At 47.7% G+C, this 21486-nt stretch overlaps 1 protein-coding gene across 1 annotated transcript in view; it reads right to left on the bottom strand.

Annotated features, from left to right (window-relative positions):
• Positions 1 to 1457: 1457 nt before the first annotated feature.
• Positions 1458 to 21486, bottom strand: part of SUPT7L (SPT7 like, STAGA complex subunit gamma) — a 36540-nt gene continuing 16511 nt past the window's right edge. The window contains exons 4-5 of the mRNA XM_088482015.1: positions 20428 to 20656; positions 1458 to 2158 (exon numbers count right to left, since the gene is read on the bottom strand). Coding sequence (XP_088338141.1) covers positions 1896 to 2158; positions 20428 to 20656 — 492 coding nt within the window. The 3' untranslated portion in view covers positions 1458 to 1895. The remainder of the gene's footprint in view (positions 2159 to 20427; positions 20657 to 21486) is intronic.

The raw sequence follows: 21486 nt of genomic DNA, 5'->3' as shown, positions 1-21486 counted from the left end.
GACGTCTGCTCTCACGGGACAAAGGCTGGGGGGCCCTGCTGTCACATAGGCGCGGCTGCCTCAGAATACAAGCGGATATTCGCATAGGACTTCCGATGGCTGGAGTTGTCTGGAATCGCCACCGAATTACGTACAACTCAGACTCCATCCACGTTCTGTACTTTATCACGTTAAGGTGGATTCCGGTATAACGGCAGCATGTGCCGCGCAGCAGCAGCTATATGGAAACTCTTGCCCTGATTCAGAGCCGGACGCTCTGACAGAGCGCTCGCTCTGAATCAGGGCCGGGCTATTTTTTTTTTTTAGAGCGGCCTCCTGGCCTCTCGCATAGCTGTGGGTGACCACCCACAGCTATAGCAAGCGGGCTTGCTACGAGACCCTCGTGATGTCAGTGGGGCCGGCCCCAAACGGAGGCGTTCACATGGGAACGTCTCCGTTTGGGCAGCCACTCTCCCGTTTGGGCAGCCTTTGGTACGAGACCCTGAGCGACGGCTCGCCCGTCGCTATCCGGATCTCGTGCATGCGCACGACAGAGCCGGCTCCGTCGTGCACATGCGCTCTGGGCCACCATCGACCCGGTTGCGAGCGTTCAGCGCTTGCGACCGGGTCTGAATCAGGCCCTCTGTGCTTTATAGACATGCTAACAAGTATAATTTGTATTAGTAACGACAGATTTAGTTGTGGCCGTTATAGTGGTGCCAGTGTGGACCCCAGAGGAAAGACCCCCAACGAATTGCATTACAGAGCTGGTGGGTGCTAAAGAGGAGAGGACGTCGCAGAGTGGGGAACCCCGCCATACAGCAGTGACCCTCGATAATACAGGTGCAGTGACCTATCGGTAAAAACCTGCAACGCCACTTCCTAGGACAATGCCTGAACATAATGCACGCAGTTAGTAAATATTGTTATTATTGTGCGTGTTGTTGGGGGGGTTGGAAGGACCCAGCTCACATAAGATTTTCGTTTTTGCAGGAGAAGACATTTAAATGAGACCCAAGCGGTGGGGACGGATAATTCTACTAATGTTTACAAAGAAATAAAAAATTGACAACAGTAATAAATGCAGTTATCATGTCCTCCCACTCTAGTGATTTACACATAAAGGAGGCAGAAGCCATTTTTTAGGAGAAAAAAATAATAATATACAAGATGAAATTACTGATGGGGCGATCCGGGTGCTGATAGTCTGGACGATGACTTTCATTCAGTCGCATTTCCAGGCGGGCTGGTATACCAGCGACAACAAGCCTACGTTGATGATGTTGGGGTAATTGCAAAAAGTGGGCGAGTCCATGAGGTATATTGGGGCACAGTAAAATGCTTACGACGCCCACACAATAGGGATTTAGAAATAAAAAAAACAAACTAAAAGCAACTAACTTTGCACCTGCACAAACCATGCTGCATCGCAAGGGGTGCAAATACATTTATTATTTTTACATGCAGGGTAAATACTGGCTGCTTTTGCATGTAGCCCACAATTGCTGGACAGCTTTATTCATACACTGCAAGTTAGATTTCAGTTTAGACACTGCCCCTCCCAAATCTAATTCTCTCTGCACATAGTCCATCTGCCCCCCTGCAGCGCAGCATGGTTCTGCCCAGATGTCGTTTCTCTTTTTTTTTTTGCTTTACCCCCAACTTTTTGGGTTGAGTTGTTTTCAGTCACAAAAACAATTTTTTTTTTTTTTTTTTTAAATGAATTTCTGACCGTCGTTAATAACACACTGATCGTTTATACAAATGAACAAAACACAATTTATTGTATCTCTGTTACTTTGTTTCCTAAGAGTTCATCGCATCTCAGACTAACCGCTTCCAGCCGGAGCAGTGATATCCGCGTGGACCCTGAGACTGAGACAATTTCGGGGACTGTATTGCCTTGCGTTATGACGCTACATTTTCCTCATCTTCTTCTTGGGGCGCTGGTTGAAGACCGGGGAGGACCCCATGAGACTGTCCGGAGAGTTAGAGCCGTAGCTGCCTTCTGATCCGTTTGGGCTGCCTGGCATGGCGGAATCGCTCATCCCGGACATGGGTTCCTCAAAGACATCATTTCCCAGAACGCTGTGCCCGTGTACAGTCCCTTCCTCATTGTCCTGAGGCTCCATCTTTACCTGAGCCAGGTTCCACAGGGGAGAGGTGTTCACATCTGATCCTGCAAAAATAAACGTATTTGTAATTTACGGAATAAAATAGCAAACTGCTCCGCGGGCATAGAATGTAACATCAATAAAGTCGGCATTAGCCGATCACTTTACAAAAACTTACAAATAAAAAATTGACAGTAAGGAACATGTAATGCGAGTTTGCGGAGAAATACACGTGTAAAAACTTGTACATAAGCTTTCCCTGCGCCTGTGGTGTGTCCAGTCATTTCTGTGTTCACTACATGGCGCACATAGATGTTAAAAGCTTAACACCTGCGGAGAGAGAAGAGACATGGACGCAAAAAAAAAAAAAAAATGTTGCAGCAATGCCCGTCCAGTGTTCGCTCTGAACGCTACTATGTACAGCCGGAGCTTTCTTCATAGCGGATAATGGCCATTTATTTTTTTTATTAAATAATCAACTTTCCTTAAAATAGATCTATGTGATCAGTTTAGGCCCAATTGCATGTCAGATAAATAGCAGCTGCCAAATGGTGAAATCATTAAACTGCATGACTTAAAAAAGAAATGAAAACTCTTTAATACAATATGATTAAAGCTGCAAACACACACAAAGATTTTGTTACCAACGATTTTATGTCAGATTATCTGTCAGATTTTTGGAAGTGTAATGAACGATTTTTTTGAACTACAAACGTGAACGCACAAGAAAGATAATCGTTCATCGTTTTAACTCAGAACGTGAACGATTTTTTCAATGATGAACAATAATATCGTTTATCGATAATCGTTCAAAAAACTGTTGTGTGTGTATGCACCTTTATGGAGCATACACACGGGCAGATTTGTCAGATGAACGATCTGAACGATTTGATGAACGATTTGACCAACGATTTAAACTATGAACGATTTTTGACTGCATTAAAATTAATGGAATCGTCCAAGTCTGACTACAAACACCTCAGATGTCAGATATCGTTATCTGACCATCGGGAACGCTCATCGTTCAGACATGTCAGATTTTCCTTCAGATATGAACGACTGAACAATTTTTAAAATCGTTATCGTTCAGATCTGAAGAAAAATCTGACCGTGTGTATGCACCATTACAGATAAAGTACAATATTAAAGCTGCATACACACACAACGATTTTGTTACCAACGATTTTATGAACGATTTTCTGTCAGATTATCTGTCTGTAGTTAAAATTAAAATCGTTCATTACACTTTAAAAAACAAACGATTTTTTGCATATCCCCTTACTGAAAATCGTTGAGTTGGTCAGTCTGTCCAAACTACAAACGTGAACGCGCATGAATGATAATAGTTCATCGTTTTCACTCAGAAAGTGAACGATTTTTTCAACAATTGAACGATATCGTTAACGATAATCGTTCAAAAAATCGTTGTGTGTGTATGCACCTTAAGTCACTTCTTGTATTGTCTTTTTTTTGATCCAAGTATTTTTTAGTAAATAATTCACTTTTCTTATGATATACCTGTATAAACAGTCTCACGGGTTAATATTTGTTTATTCCGACTTTGTTGCGTCAAAAACAGATCTTATCCAGGCAAAAACAATTAATAGTGACAGGGGCCTGAAGTAAAACCTGTAATAACATGGCACAGCTTAGAATCCCGACACCTGTCAGAATGCCAGCGCCTGTTACGTTATGCTGTGTGGGGGGGGGGTTAGGTTTAGGATGCAGGGAGGAGGGGGGTTAGGTCTGGATTGCGGGGAGAGAGGGTTAGGTTTAGGATGCGGGGAGGAGGGGGGATAGGTTTAGGATGCGGGGACGAGGGGATTAGGTTTAGGATGCAGGGGGGGTTTAGGTGTAGGATGCGGGAAGGAGGGGGGGTTAGGTGTAGGATGCGGGGAGGGAGGGTTAGGTTTAGGATGCGGGGAGGAGGGGGGATAGATTTAGGATGCGGGGACGAGGGGATTAGGTTTAGGATGCAGGGGGGGGTTTAGGTGTAGGATGCGGGAAGGAGGGGGGGTTAGGTGTAGGATGCGGGGAGGGAGGGTTAGGTTTTGGAGGCAGGGAGGAGGGGGAGTTAGATTTAGGATGCATGGAGAAGGGGGGGTTAGGTTTTGGAGGCGGGAAGGAGGGGGGTTAGGTTTAGGATGCGTGGAGGAGGGGGGGTTAGGTTTAGGATGCGGGGAGGAGGGGGGGCTAGGTTTAGAATGCGGGGAGGAGGGGGGTATCTTAACCCTGTCAGGATGTCAGCGTCGGGATTCTGACCGCCGGGATCCCAAGCACCGGCATCCCATACGCAGCCCTGCTCATACATAGCTATAGACTGTCACTATTTGCAGGTGATGCCCCAATCTCATGACAGATGATGATGGGATCATCTGCCCCGCTGCTGGGGTTCTCACACACCCGTGCTGAGCCCATTGTTTCCATGTTTGCGCCTGTTACCAACGTCATACCCGGCCACACACACTTCCCTCGAACGTCCTTACCACTGTGGAGGACGAGGGGGACTTGTCCCCTGCAATTTTAAAGATACATGCAGAAGACAAGCCTCGCTCTTCCTCCATAGCAAAGGGGATACAGCGGATCTTTCACCTGTTCACTAAAAGACATTGGGCCCAATCGCAACTGCGATTACGCACGCAATCGGGCGATTGCTGCGTACTGCACATGCATCGCAGTGCTCGTGCGCGACCCACCCACTGCGGTCGGTACTGCGATCGCAGTGACTACGCAGACAGCTGGAGTGATTGACAGGAAGTGCCGTTTGTGGGTGGTTAGGGAAACGCAGGCGTGCCAGTGAATTTCAACGCCGTTGCGGTGCCTTACGCAGCCTGAGTACTCATAGCGTGCGATGATGTTAGCAATTCCTGTGTAAGGTCAGAGCATGTGCAGGTGTGCGTGAGGCTGCGATGGTACTCCATGTTACCGATGGTTTCGCAGTCTTGCTAAGGAGTACGGATGTGTGTAGGGTAAAGTGGGCGTCCTTATGTAGTGCTGCGGGGGCATAGCAATCGTAATGGATTAGCACACTATCGCAGTGAGAATGCGTGCGTAATCGCTATTGCAATCGCAGTTGCGATCCGTAATGAATCAGGCTCATTGTCTGAACACATGACGTTAAATGATCTAAAATGTGAAAACAGAGTAACCATATATCTGCAAAAATGTCAGTCATAGAAGCATAGAGATGGTTATGGATAGGCCCCATACCAGCAGGAGCATGCTCCGTGCGCTCCTGAGAAACACCCTGCGATATCAGCTACTGTAACTGTAGGAAGTCTTGCAGCATTAGCGTGCGCAGGGCCTAACCATCGACCCGGTTGCGAGCGCTCAGTGCTTGCGACCGGGTCTGAATGAGACCCAATATTCCCTACCGCACGCTCACACACATACATACTAGGGATCATTTTTTTTGCCAGGAGCTACAGTAATTCACCTATATTTTTGGATTGTGGGAGGAAAAGAGCATTCGGAGGAAATCCGCACAGCTGCACACAGATAGGGACGTGGTCTAACCCACTACCTCGTTTAATGCTAATTATTACGCTATTCAAAGCTTTTTTTTCCCACCCTAACATTACTCTTCAGCAGACTTTAGCAGCACAGTAGGAATGCTAAGCCGGGGCCGACGTTCCTCAGAACTCACGGCTTCTGTCCAGGGATAACGCAAGTGCTGTACCGATACAGTGAAGTAAGGTACTTATTGAGATTAGGGTTGGCCATCGACAGTTAGTGATAGTCGATGGCTGTACTATGGATGTGGCAAGTCCAATGGCAAAAAATCCCACCAGTGTTCTGTACTTTGCATGCGTGCCCCAGACCATCAGTGGTTTGAGACCATGTATGGTTTTCCCAGGATGTTTAAAAACCAGTGAGCATTGATGGTAACCCGAATATGAAAACAGTTCAGGGGCGGCGCGGTTATAAGGCATGGATTCGTAAGTCACACATGACCCAGGTGGAGGTGTGGCTGGGAATGCGTCACACTGGCGTTTGTCTTGATTTGCGGAGCACTACAGATGTGTCCTCACACACTATTGCTGCAGTCACGCCAAACAGACCTTCTCGACGCGCCAGGTCCCGTGCGGCGCGGCTTCCGTCGGTCGTCTTTTTTGCATCTTTTTCGTCTGAAATATGCACATTAGTTCACGAGACTGCACGGATTTGTTTGAAAGAAAACACTTGTACATCTGTGTGCACGGGAGTCTGAATCTGTGTTCGAATCGCTACGCCAAATTCCTTTGTCCTTCGTATACAGATTCCGTCGCACACAGACAGAAGAGTGTCGCATATCAAATTAATCAGTGCAGTCTCTGAAGTGGTTTGCGACATATGGTGCGTACACACAGGGCCTGATTCAGAGCCGCTCGTAAGCGGCCGCTCGTTCGCTCCGAGCGATGTTCGCACATCTGCGTATGCGTCGTAATGCGCATGCGCCAACCAGTCATTGCGGTCAGAAATCGAGCGCTCGCAAAATAGCGAGGGCCTGCTAATTTGAGTGACAGGATGAGGCGTTTGTGGGTGGTAACAGGGGAAGGTGCTTGAAAACGGGGAGTGGAGATCTGAACACAGGCGTGCCAAACGGTCAAAACGGGCGTTTTAAGGGTGTGCATAATTAACAAAGCAGCGTCATCGACCACGTCACTCGGTTGTTTCATAGCCTGAACTGTTCGCATGATTGCGGTAGGAAAATCCAACCACAAGCACTGCGAGCAGTTCAGACGCCTTTCGATGTACTCGATTAATCTAATACATAGCGGATATGACGTATGATGCGAGCGTCCAGGGGGCGTCTTCACAAAAACAGGATTTTGGTACTTACCGATAAATCCCTTTCTCCGATTCCACAGGGGACACTGGAGTTCAAGACAGTGGGGTATAGACGGTGGTAGAGTAGAGCCTGGCACTTTAAATAATTTAGAAGTGTGACTGGCTCCTCCCCCTCTATGCCCCATCAGCCCCAGTTTAAGAACTGAGCCCGAGAGGAGACGGAGGACAAAAGGAATATGAGGAGAAGGAGAAGGCCACAGAACGGAACAAGACCGACTGAAGGAGAACACAGGAACCCACTGCAGGGAACACATGCAGTCACACAACCATATAAGGACCAAACAAAACGGCAAGTACGCAGCGCTGGGCGGGCGTCCAGTGTCCCCTGTGGAATCGGAGAAAGGGATTTATCGGTAAGTACCAAAATCCTGTTTTCTCCTTCATCCACTAGGGGACACTGGAGTTCAAGACAGTGGGGACGTCCCAAAGCCAACCTCCCGGGTGGGAAGCGCGGAGAACTTGTTGACCCTTCTGCCAAACCGAAGCCGGGACCGCCCAGAAACGGAGGCCCAATGGAAAGGCAAGAGCTGAGGATCAAGTGCCGTAGAGCCAGGAGACAATGAGAACTCCTTGCTGAACAGTCACAGAAATTCCAAAACCTACTGCGTAAATCGAGTGGAAAAAAAAAACAACTAGCCAGAGAACACCCGCAGATGAGAGGCATCAGAACACTGCAAGCTCAGCTGAAACAGACCAAGCCAGAGCGCAGGGAGCAGAGAACCCCAACCAGAATCCATAGGAGAAGGGCAGGAACACGAGACAAAACTCGAGAAAACAGGAAGCTGCAACAGTCGCAGATAGCAGAATCCCAGCACTGCTGGACTTAAATCATATAGATGGAAGTATAACGATACCAATCTACAGATACAGAGCTGATCCTGTCCACAAACTCCAACAAAGAGTATGCAGGGAGGCAAAAGGCAAGACCGAACAGTCACCCTGAACCATCCTAGATGTCCAACTATTACAAGGTTGTTAACCAGCGGAAGGGTTAGACCATAGAAGTCTCCAACGAGTAGAGATTCCACTGGACATGAGGCGGATTCGAGAGGATTGAGAATACAATTCCTTTCAGAGGGTCAGACAGCAGAACAACCCATTCTGAGAACAGAGGGAGAAAACAGTCACTGAAACCCTGCAGCTGAAAAGAAAACCACAGCCACAAACTCCAAACAACTTCCAACATGATGGAAGTGCGTGGTCAGTAGCAACTGCTGGCCCGAACATAGTAAAAAAACAACCAGGATATCCTAGCGGTAAAAGAGCATGGATGCAATAGCCACCCAGGGAGCGCTACCAATATAGGGAAGCATCCCATACAGCAAGGCTAGAGCACTAGGACAACTATGAAGGTACCCGTCAGGCATCTGTCAGTGTGCTGAAAATCTCAACAGATACTGAACAGGAAAACCAACCAACCAGGCCCCCTGCATAGAACATAGTGACTGTCACACTGTAATGTAAAGATGTGCACTAGCCCAGAGATGCGCTTCAGTCCATAACCCCAACAGATTTCAGTAGAATAGTGTCACTAATCTCAATGTTGGAACTATGCACCCACACACCAGGAAAACTCTAAAGTGTAGAGCCACCTGATTAAAATAGTGGATGGCTGCTAGGACAGCAGCTAGGGTGCGGAAGGGAGAATAACGCTATGTATGTCAGGTTGCATGAAATAGGAGCATCTTCCGAGGCATTAGTAAGCTCTTACCTGTGAGCGACCAGAAGCTTTCTGGACGCTATGTAGAATGTCACTGACCTTTTCCATCACACAGTAACCTGCCACGTTAGGTATAGAGTAGCTTCAATGGGCTGAGACCAATGTCTACAGCACGGACTTCAGTCTGGAGATGTGCAGTAGAAAATACTGTAGAAACTAGCAAAACGTTAGTGGAGACAAGAAGGTCGTACAACAGGACTCTATACCTGAGCATGTTCCATTAGGGATGTGTATCCATATAGAGATTATACATATACCCCAAAAACAGTCTGCTAGTGTAAGTATCCTTACATTAACACTTATAACGGTGAAGTGCATATTATGCCCACCAATCTAATACAACCCAGGCCTGACCCTGCCTATATCAGCGGGTGGCCATAGGCCTTCATGTAATTTAATTAATTAAGCCCTGAGGATGGAATAGAACCTGGATTCTCTATGTACTGATAGAAATGTACCTAGGGGCCCTTTAGAGACTCCTTTTATTGAGATATGCGACAAGACAATAATATGGAGTACCAGAATCGATACTGTGAAGGGTACCTATACATAGACATAGAATGTGTTAGTTATCCCAAGTAAAGAAGGGACATATCTTAGGAAATATTCATACAAGGAATGGTTATAGTATAATATATATACCCACGTACACACCGACAAACATAATTGCATGAGAAGGCAATCTCTTTGAAAGGAAGAGTTAGTGCCAACATAGTAAGTTTACTTGTCAGACTCCTGCACCAGGAGATCAGAATGCCATATATATGTCCTGCATTCTTGGTGTATGTTTGCTACCAAGTGCGCTTCTGGAGTGTAGTTGTAAATAATAATAATAATAAGGTCCCCCGAAAAGGGGCGCCGTAGATAAAGACTGACGGGAACAGAACTAACACCCCAGGAGGGTGTAAGCACATATCTTTATATACATGTGTGGACACACAAGAAGGCCCCAGTCATGTATAGGGTCCATACTAGAAGCAATGCCTTAGGGAATTGTGACTATCACTATGTAAGCTGCAGAACATGACTCTAGTTTATAGAGCCACTATTTAATATGTATTGATAAAGCCTACAGTTTCTGTAATTCCCAGGCGGCTTCCCAACCGTGGAGTTATAGGTAACCTAATGATTGTGGAAGTATAGGCATCCTACACACACACACACACACACACACACACACACACACAGACAGACAGACAGACAGATAGATAGATATATCTATATATATATATATATATATATATATAAATAAAACACAACCAAATCCCTAGGGAGAGATAGTGTAAAGTGGAGTTTTGTACCAACTACCGCTTCAGGAGAGTCAAGCCTCTAGTTGCAGCATGCTAGGTATCAGACATAAAACTGATCAGAACAGATCCCACCCTTGTTCTTATGGTAAGGATAAAAAGTGATATCCACATATGCGTACCTACATACAAGATTAGTAGGAAACATTTTTTTTTTTTTTTTTTTAAACTAAAACATGAATCATAGTAGAGCCATGGAAGGAACTGAGCCCCAGGACAAAATTCACTCCAGACATGTATATGTTCTAAGACAGGGCTTAGCATAAATTACAAATATATATACACATACATGTGCCTTACGGCTCATGTGCCGTGTGTGGCCATCATTCTGCTACAGCGTTTGGGCAGGATATTTTTGTAGCGCGCTGTCCCAGACTGGTATCTGTTACCAGTAACCATCTCCCTGGCAGTGCGTCACTAACTTAACCTTGTGTGTGCTGCCAAGGGAGCACATAAGATATAAATCTATATAGATGCACATATGCATACCTTTTAAGGGAAGCACAGAAGGCTGGTGAGAACTGGAAGTTTTTAAAACCAGCCTATAATTTAGCGTATATGCATGTTCATTTAGGCAGGGTAACTAGAGCACCATGAGGTAGCCTTCACAGACTATGATAAATATTTCATAGATGGGACTAGAACCCACTGTGTATTGCTCACCAGTCCACTGCATTAGCTGGTTGCTATTCAGGCTCATTCCGGGCGCGGAGTGCGCGCTAACCGGAGAGCAAGTTCGGAAGTCAGGCAATTAGATTAAGCTAGGCGCCCCTTGCTATAGAACCAAGTGAAAGCCTGACAGGGGTTAATACCCAGCGCTGCAAAACGGCGGGACTATGTCCAGTCCGCACAAAGCTTTCATGTGCATTTGGATCCAAGTACTATCAGACGAGATCGGGCGTGTTCATGTAGAATACAATTACCCAGAGCCACTAGCTACAACGCAGAACTCGCCTCCATGTGAGAGGAGACCGGAAAACTATGGCGTCGCTGGAATGCAGGCCGCACCAAACACAGGTCCCTTTCCTTATATAACTAAAGGAAAGCCCTACTGGGACTTGCCAGCTGTACACTATGGTTGCACAGACTGTTCTTGTGAGCAAAAGGGGGTGGGGGCCACGGTGTCTCCTCTTATAATAGGAGAGCTGTGCATAGTTACCAGAGTGAGTTCGGCAGCACCACATGTCACAACCCCGTTAAGTAACACCTCCTCTACTAAACAAGAGAGGTAAGCAATATGCAGCTAAGGTGCTGGGCAGGGCAGGAGACCTGGACCCAGCGGGGTTCAGTTGCGGCTGGCCCCACTGACTCTGGGAGGGTCGGGGGACCCGAACACAGCCAGGTTCAGCTGCGGCGGGCTCTGCTGAATCAGAGGCTGTATAAAGCTTTCCCTTTGAAGCGGGAAGCCTGATAGTGGCCGAACTGTGTAGCATAAATATATATTCCACCTGACTAGCACCGCCCCCCAACAGAACTGCACAAGCGGAGTTATAGTGCACCCTCTGAATTACTTAGCATGCGCAACTGCGTGTGGGTGGGTGCAGCAAATAGCTGGACTGCAGCAGGTGTAAACTAACTAAACTGTGTGTACACAGGTGTTTACCACTGCCCTTAAGAGGGAAGCGGGGGTGATCTGGCAGGCACTGGTCCGCGCTGCAATCATCACTGAGCCTCCCGCGGAGCAGCCACTTCAGGGGCCCAGACCTCTCCCTGCATCTCATGCGCTGAAGCGTGCGGCCACTACGGCAAATAGGTGGAGAAGGGCGGCGCCTGTTGCTCTCTAGGGCGCTGCAATGGCCGTCGGACCTAAGCCCCGCCCCTTCACTGCCGGGAACGGAGCCTCGGCACTAGTGCCGACCTTTGGCTGCTCTGTAAGGAGCTGCAATAGAGGCTGTATACTGCGGGACTTAATTTAGGCAGCCCGCCTTACAGACCCCCCCGAAAGCCAGCGCCGGTGCTAGAGAACTGCGCTGCTTAAAAGCTCTTTACTAGGGGAGCGCTATTATGGCAGCCCCTGACAGCCGTGTGCACGCGGCAGTTGAGGGAGAGCCCGACCACAGATGGCGCCGCTAGTATGCATGACGCGCCAATAAACCTACGCCCCCCGCTTGCTCTGGTGTTCTCACCGGGATGCCTAACTTCGGAGGTCAGGGAGAAGTGGTGCAGGGGGGAGGGTTGGGTCTCTCCTAACAGTGACAGCGCAATTGTCACTGAGCCCAACTTTTTACAACCACTGCTCCTGCTAATCAGGAGCAGTGGTTATACTTACAGGCTGCTGCGGCCGGGATGCTGGGCTGAGGGGGCGGCGAGGAACCCGGACACATGCCGATGTCAGCAGTGGCGGATCCACGCAGGGTCCGATGACTCCATGATTGTGCCCCCTCCTCAGGGTCACCGGACACAGGCTGCAGTAGCCGTGTGGTGCCCTACCAGCGGCTCCCACGTAGCAGGCAGACTGCCACAGCAAGCAGCCTGCCTGTCCTCAATGCTTGTTTAAATTATGGAAAGGCTGGAGACAGCCTGATGTGCGACCGGCTCTCTCGGGCACATTCTAAAAACTGGGGCTGATGGGGCATAGAGGGGGAGGAGCCAGTCACACTTCTAAATTATTTAAAGTGCCAGGCTCTACTCTACCACCGTCTATACCCCACTGTCTTGAACTCCAGTGTCCCCTAGTGGATGAAGGAGAAATAGCGAGCGCATGTTTCGTTCGCTCGCTCAGACATAGAGGCGTCAACAGACCGCAAAGAGCGAGCGCTCAATTTAAATAGTCGGCCCCTTTTTCTGAACGAGCGAGCGCAAATAGCGTCCGGCTCTGAATCAGGCCCACAGGACGATCAGTCGCCCTGCACCTTCCCGGAATGCTGGATGATCGATATCGATCACCTAGCACACCACCAACGACCCTATAGTAACCTGGTCAATATCCACCTGGTTAGCCTGCATGCACGGGCGCTGGGTGATGTGGTTATCCTCCATACGTGCCCGCGCATCGCAGGTCATTGGTGGGTTAGAAGGGACCAAAAAATGCAAGATATGATCGATATCGTTAATATCGTGCATTTTAACCCTCCCATCTGTACGCAACTTAAGACGCATTTTCGGGTGAAAAAGATGTTCGGCATGGGACCTGGCTTCTCACTCGTGCCAGGGGTCTCGAGCCACATGGCATATTGAGGCAAGGTCCAAGAAAGAGGACACATTTGTATATATTGAGATTTATTTGTAAACCAAACCAAGATGGATTCCATCTCGGGAAATATTGCTTTTCAGCATCAGTCTAAATAATTGATAACCACCAAGCGGTTTCTATCCGATCAGCAGCATGAAATGAACCGTTCAGTTCACACTGAAATTTGCCTTGAGCGACAATGTCAGGAGAAGCAGGCAACAATTACCCTTTACGATTAACATGTATGTCTATTTACTAAAAACAGGCAAATATCATACGATGAAACCATACTATACTGCCCGGTCGCTAGCTGCGTACGCTCGCTAGATGCGTATGCAAATTTATCAAAGTGACGCCACGGGAAGCGATCGCTGGCCAAGGCATAAGCACGCCCACCGTGTGGCGAGCGGCCACTTTGTGCGTGCGTACGCCAAATCGCACAGGCAGAGCCGCCCACCAGTGACACGTCATCTCCAGTGTATTAAAACACTGGTACATCGAGCACCATCGGATGTGAACGCAGCGCTTGAGGTAGCTTTACCCTACCGCAAACATTGCGAGGAAATCAGTGTAAAAAAAATGGCAAGTGACGTGTACTATGACGCTGCCTGTTAATTATGCACGCCTCTAAAATGGTGTTGAAACACTCTGGCACGCCTGCGTTCGCATCTCCAACCCCCCGTTATTAGTGTCCTGCCCCTGTTACCACCCACAAACGGCCTCTCCTGTCACTCATTACCCTGGGCTGCCTTTGCTGGGCGAGCGAGCGGTATGCCATCGCAGTGAGTAGTTCGCGCACGTGGGCGAACTATCAGAAGCGTGCGCATGCGCGTACGCAGAACATCGGGCCGCTTGCGAGCGCACGAATATAGCGAACAGGTCTGAATCAGGCCCATAGTCTGTAGAGCGAGAGCTCTGTACCGTCACAGTGTCTGCATCCACAGATCAACAGGGCCAACGGAGAAGGCAGACACTGGGAGACGATGGATGCACCTGACAAAAGGTTAGCAAACACTCCTGATAAGGTGACATTGCCGGTAACAGCATTAGATTACTCTACATTAAGACTGCTAAATAAAAAGCTATTTTTTTTTTGGTTGCTTTAATCCAATAACAGCGGGAACTGCAGACTCACAAAATCAAATCCTATCAGGGAAAAGAACTTATAGTGCAATCAATGATCAGCTGGAGAGCCCTTTAGTCTGTTTACTTTGCTCGTTCATTAGCCTATTGGAATGCAAGCGAGGGATATTTCAGAAACAACAAAAAAAAAAAAAACACACAACATTCTGTGAGCTGATTGAAAAGCAAATTGATTTCAACTACAATCCACTTTAGCAGGCAAATAAGTGGGTTTGCATAGTAATTTCGACGAAGCATCATTTCAGCTTAATAGCACGTTTCACGCTGATGGGCCTGTACAGTGGCTCGGCTTCACATTTAATAAAGGCAGATAGTCGCAGAGAGTGGAGAAAGATAATATGCATCTCTCCAACGCTACCCAGCGAGATAAATGACAGATAAAACCTCCATCACCGCTGGGTGTGCGATTAAGGTCTCTAAATCCACAGAAATCCAGAGACAGGCGCTCACCCAGTTTCCGAAGAGACTATACCTAAGTCTGCACCTCCAGGCATGAAAGCCTCGCCCCAGGAGCTGCTAATCTAAAGTTACACAGTTAGTAAGGTGTCCAATCCAAGGCTAAGTGGTAACATATGCCACAATTTAAGGAGCCTTCCCATGCTCTTGGTAAATACACTATATATACAAAAGTGATTGGACACCCTTTGCGTTTCAGCTGGTTTGGCATGGGCCCCCCTAGCTGTAATGCACAGTCACATTAACTCTGAGAAGTATAGAGATGTTCTCCATAAGTCTGTGCTCCCTAAATGTGTTTATCAGAACGACAATGCCTCCTGTCATGTTTCCAGGGTGACGCTGGGCTGGTATACAGAAAATGCCGTAATCCGGATGGACTGGCCAGCTCAGAGTCCAGAACGCCATTGAGAACCTCTGGGAGGAATTGGAGTGACGGGTGCATTCTAGGCCGACTTGATCATCTTCAGTGTCACAGTTGGTCACCGTACTTAAGGTGGAATGGCAAAAGATACCGCCTGCTGCTGTCCAGGGACTTGTGGACAGTTTGCCAAGAAGGGTGTCTGCAGTAATCACTGCACGTGGTGGACCTACACAGTACTGACATCAATAACATCTCGTTGATCTATTCGCTGTCAGTGTGCAATCACTTCTGTCTACATAGTGTAGATGTCCTCTATAAGGTATGCGTTCGCCATCCCGGAGGTCAGGATGCCTGCGCTTACATTAGCGGTGTCAGAATACGGACGCCGGTAAAAACCCCAGCGCCGGGATGCCGAAGGTTAAGTAACGGGTTTGGGGGCGGGTTAGGCTTAGAGGTTAGGCACTAAGGGGGAGGGTTAGGTGTAGGCACTATGGGGGAGGGTTAGGTTTAGGCACTAGGGGGGAGGGTTAGGTTTAGGCACTAGGGGGGCCTAAACCTAACCAAAGAGGGAGGGTTAGGCACCAAAGAGGGAGGGTAAGGGAGAGGGGGAGGGTAAGGGAGAGGGATAGCATACCGAGTCTGACCAACAACTGTCAGTATGTTAACCCTGTCGCGAAAAACACAGGCGTGTCGGACCGTGTAAACGCCGTTACATGGGCGTGCATGATTTAGCGGTTGCGGTCTCCTATGCAGTATGAGCGCCCTCTGCGTGTACTGAGAGCTGCGGTGTTTGCAGCTGGTCAGACGTGCCTCATGGGCAAAATGGACGCCCGTTGTGCGCCGAAGGTTTCCGATGTTTACGCAGGACTGCGACATTGCACGGATATGGGAAGGCAGCAGTGGGCGTCTTTATGCCAGCTGTGCTTTGGCAAGCATTAGCAAATTTTAGCAACTGCGATCCGTTAGCGGTTACAGTTGTATTTGCGTCCCCCGCTGAATCAGGCACAATGACTACATACTGTCCCAATTTATCCTAAGAATAATGGCTGCTTTATGTTACACTAACCTGTGCTGGGACACTACTAGCAGTGATACCAACTTCGGCTGGCCAGACCTTTGGCTCCACCTACCCCTAGGGCATATCCTAGCCTATATACATCTGAGGCCTCCTCTCCACTCCCGATACTGCCTCTGGCAATGACACCCCTCCATCACCAGGGGCCCCGATTTCTCCATGCACGCCTCCCACTACCTGAGGGAATGTCACTCTGTAGTCCAGTCCTGGGCTGTTTATTACTATAAATGTATTACAAAATCCCCCTAGCCTTGACTTAACATAGTCCAGTAGCAACTGTACTTTTACACAATCCCTAACAACATCATGCAACAAAACGGGGCTGCATTGTATAACTACATGTGTTACAAAATAACTACAAGTTACAATAATTCCTGTTGGTACTTGTAGTTCCACAGGCAGCTGGAAAGCTTTACGCTGCCCCATTCTGATCTATACACTAACACTAACCCTGAGGCACAGAGGAACAGTGTGCTTCAGACTCTATCCCTATCAGCCAACATGGTGGTCCTACGATAAACGTTTTACGGCAGCCTGAAGTGAGAGCTGGCGCTGAGTAAATGTGAGCGGAGAGAGAAGCAGCCGCAGCAGCCATCACACGTACAGATCTGTACATCCACTATAGCAATAAGTACATTTTTATTCGAATTTTGTGCAGATAAAAGGAAGCATTAGGAAAGTAGTGTTAATTCAGTGTTCTAAACCAAAAATGTACATTCGTTTTTTTGGGGGGAAGATTCCCTTCACCCACTTGCCTGGCACAAACGCATGGGATGAGTCGGCTTTACCTGACACGGCCGCATCCCATGGGCCCGGCTGGCTCCCCCGTCTGTATGGAGGAAATGCATTCTGCACATGGGCAGAACAGATCACTTTTTCCTGCTACGGACCCCCGTGAGTGATTGTTGCGGTCTGTGACCACCGCATTGCCACAGGGTAGAGGGGTATTAGTGGTCACCATTTAGCACTGAGGGTGGGTTATGGCCCACAAAAATTTATTTTGGCTGATGCGGAGGATATATAAAGCAAAATATAAATTCAAGTACAGTTACACATGGGGAGGGGGGCACTAATACAGTGGGAACACATTGACACTGTGGGGGCTCTGCCACTGGAATCTATTATCACTAGGGATGGGGGGTGATAAAGCTGGGTATCTTTTGCCACTGGGAGGGATATTTCCGATGGGGGAGCGCAAGGTGATTTCACAATGGGGCCTATGGGGTGGAAAAACACACCCGGTATGTCGTTTTTGTTTTTTGTTTATTAAATATTAAATATATATTTAAAAACCTACTACAAACTTTATTAAATAAAAATAATGTGACTGACCCTACCTCCCACTTCCTCCAATAATGTGACTGACTCTACCTCCCACTTCCTCCAATAATGTGACTGACCCTACCTCCCAATTCCTCCAATAATGTTACTGACCCTACCTCCCAATTCCTCCAATAATGTTACTGACTCTACTTCCCACTTCCTCCAATAATGTTACTGACCCTACCTCCCAATTCCTCCAATAATGTGACTGACCCTACCTCCCACTTCCTCCAATAATGTTACTGACTCTACTTCCCACTTCCTCCAATAATGTGACTGACCCTACTTCCCACTTCCTCCAATAATGTGACTGACCCTACCTCCCACTTCCTCCAATAATATGACTGACCCTACTTCCCACTTCCTCCAATAATGTGACTGACCCTACTTCCCACTTCCTCCAATAATGTGACTGACCCTACCTCCCACTTCCTCCAATAATGTGACTGACCCTACTTCCCACTTCCTCCAATAGTGTGACTGACTCTACTTCCTCCAATAATGTTACTGACCCGCCCTCCCCTTCCTCCAATAATGTGACTGACCCTACCTCCCACTTCCTCCAATAATATGACTGACCCTACTTCACACTTCCTCCAATAATGTGACTGACCCTACCTCCCACTTCCTCCAATAGTGTGACTGACTCTACTTCCTCCAATAATGTTACTGACCCGCCCTCCCCTTCCTCCAATAATGTGACTGACCCTACCTCCCACTTCCTCCAATAATGTGACTGACCCTACCTCCCACTTCCTCCAATAATATGACTGACCCTACCTCCCACTTCCTCCAATAGTGTGACTGACTCTACTTCCTCCAATAATGTTACTAACCCGCCCTCCCCTTCCTCCAATAATGTGACTGACTCTACCTCCAATAATGTTACTGACCCTACCTCCCAATTCCTCCAAAAATGTTACTGACCCTACCTCCAAATTCGTCCAATAATGTGACTGACCCTACCTCCCAATTCCTCCAATAATGTGACTGACCCTACCTTCCACTTCCTCCAATAATGTGTCTGACCCGCCTTCCCACTTCCTCCAATAATGTTACTGACCCTACTTCCCAATTCCTCCAATAATGTGACTGACCCTACCTTCCACTTCCTCCAATAATGTGACTGACCCTACTTCCCACTTCCTCCAATAATGTTACTGACCCTACTTCCCACTTCCTCCAATAATGTGCCTGACCCTACCTCCCAATTCCTCCAATAATGTTACTGACCCTACTTCCCACTTCCTCCAATGTTACTGACCCTACCTCCTACTTCCTCCACTAATATGCCTGACACGCCTTCCCCTTTCTCCAATAATGTGACTGACCCGTCTTCCCCTTTCTCCAATAATGTGACTGACCCGCCTTCCCCTTTCTCCAATAATGTGTCTGACTCGCCTTCCCCTTCCTCCAATAATGTTACTGACCTGCCTTCCCCTTCCTCCAATAATGTTACTGACCCGCCTTCCCCTTCCTCCAATAATGTGAATGAGCCGCCTTCCCCTTTCACCAATAATGTGTCTGACCCGTCTTCCCCTTTCACCAATAATGTATCTGACCCGTCTTCCCCTTTCACCAATAATGTGTCTGACCCGTCTTACCCTTCCTCCAATAATGTGTCTGACCCGCCTTCCCCTTCCTCCAATAATGTGACTGACCCGCCTTCCCCTTCCTCCAATAATGTGTCTGACCTGCCTTCCCCTTCCTCCAATAATGTGTCTGACCCGCCTTCCCCTTCCTCCAATAATGTGACTGACCCGCCTTCCCCTTCCTCCAATAATGTGACTGACCCGCCTTCCCCTTCCTCCAATAATGTGTCTGACCTGCCTTCCCCTTCCTCCAATGTGAATGAACCGTCTTCCCCTTCCTCCAATAATGTTACTGACCCTACTTCCCACTTCCTCCAATAATGTGTCTGACCTGCCTTCCCCTTTCACCAATAATGTGTCTGACCAGTCTTCCCCTTCCTCCAATAATGTCTGACCCGCCTTCCCCTTCCTCCAATAATGTGACTGACCCGCCTTCCCCTTCCTCCAATGTGTCTGACCTGCCTTCCCCTTCCTCCAATAATGTGTCTGACCCACCTTCCCCTTCCTCCAATAATGTGACTGACCCGCCTTCCCCTTCCTCCAATAATGTTACTGACCCGCCTTCCCCTTCCTCCAATAATGTGACTGACCCGCCTTCCCCTTTCACCAATAATGTGTCTGACCCGTCTTCCCCTTTCACCAATAATGTGTCTGACCCATCTTCCCCTTCCTCCAATAATGTTACTGACCCGCCTTCCCCTTCCTCCAATAATGTGTCTGACCCGCCTTCCCCTTCCTCCAATAATGTGACTGACCCGCCTTCCCCTTCCTCCAATAATGTGTCTGACCTGCCTTCCCCTTCCTCCAATGTGACTGAACCGCCTTCCCACTTCCTCCAATAATGTTACTGACCCTACTTCCCACTTCCTCCAATAATGTGACTGACCCTACCTCCCACTTCCTCCAATAATGTGCCTGATCCCATATCCCCCAATGATGTGACTGATTTGATCTACCGCTTCCTCTAATAATGTGTATTATATTATATATCCCTTGATGTGATTGTAAAAGTGTTGAATGTAATTTTCTCTCCTGTCAAGCCTAGTTGAAAACGGTTATAAAGCGGTCTGTCAATTTATGGTTGCTTTAATATGTTGCAATAACTGAAAACAAAAAGTTATTTGTATTTAGAGAAAGCAATAATGCCTGCGGGGTGGGGGCAGGGGGGCTCAAATGCAAAACTGGCAATCAGTACTGGTGGGTCATGCAAAAATAAATAAATAATTTCACTTCCTTGAAAGACATATGCAAAATACACCGAGGTCACCTGACGGCGAAAACACTTATAAAGCAGAACTTCAAAAAGGACAAAAAATTGCATAGTAGACGGCTGCAGAGTGGAAAAATCTCCTTACCGGGCTGGGGTGATGAATCAACTTCCATGTTAGAAGATAATCTCTCGTCCTGGGCCCCGAGGACACCCACCGGCAGTGACTGATCCCCAGGTGCCAGGTCACCTTCCAGCTCCTCGCTGATGGGGAACGTTATATCGGTGACCTCTTTAATCTTCACTGGCTTTGTATCCTCACACACCCGCTCAGGGTGGACGATCTTCTCATACTCCTCGGACAGTTGCTTGCTGACCTGTGAGCAGAAAGGGGATTATCAGGGGAACAGTCACTCGCCCCACGGAATCGCAATCCTCCCAACACCACGGCAAGGAACGGGCAGCTAACCTGTACATCAATCTCTGTAGTAATAAACATGTGATAAGCGGATTCATTTACACAGTCCTGGATCTTTACATGGTGATATTATCATTCTAAATGAAGGAGAATTGTCCTGCACAGAAAAGACATTGCTATTGGTTCAGAAACTCCTGTTCCCTTGAACAAGATATTTGAGTAGCAACATTAATGGCTAATATATTTATTCATGCCGTGTGTCATTTTCTATGTTCGTTGCAGGGTATGGTGCCTTTAAAACTCATTAAGTCATCGTAATGTCCAGAAAAAGAATGAGAATGATTGGTGGAAATCCAGGAGTTTTACACAAGAATATTCCGTCAATATATTTTGAGTTTTGTTTAGTGTCTTAAAACTTAAACCTTTACTGTTTATTTATTACAATAAGAAGATATCACAACCAAACTTGGTAAATTATTGGCGAAAATAAGTTAAAACACAGAAAAGTCAATAAAGTACGAGAATTTGTGAATACATTTGCAAATAAGACAATGGGCCTGATTCAGAGCCGAACGCTCTGACCAGAGCGCTCGCTCTAAATCAGGGCCCTCCTCCATGAAAATGGAGCGGCCTACTGGCCACTCGCATAGCTGTGGGTGACCACCCACAGCATATGCGAGCGTCCATGATGATGGTCGCGATGGTCTTGACCATCGCGACCATCAGGCTTACGACGGAGACCCTGCGGTAGGGTCTCGCTGCCGCAAGCCCTGGAGTGATTTTGGCTCT

Source organism: Taudactylus pleione, unplaced genomic scaffold (genome assembly GCF_031769625.1).
Source record: "Taudactylus pleione unplaced genomic scaffold, aTauple2 ptg000280l, whole genome shotgun sequence".
NCBI classification, from domain to species: Eukaryota; Metazoa; Chordata; class Amphibia; order Anura; family Myobatrachidae; genus Taudactylus; species Taudactylus pleione.
Note: the sequence above shows the minus strand (reverse complement) of the source record. Positions and strands in the feature narration are given on the sequence as shown.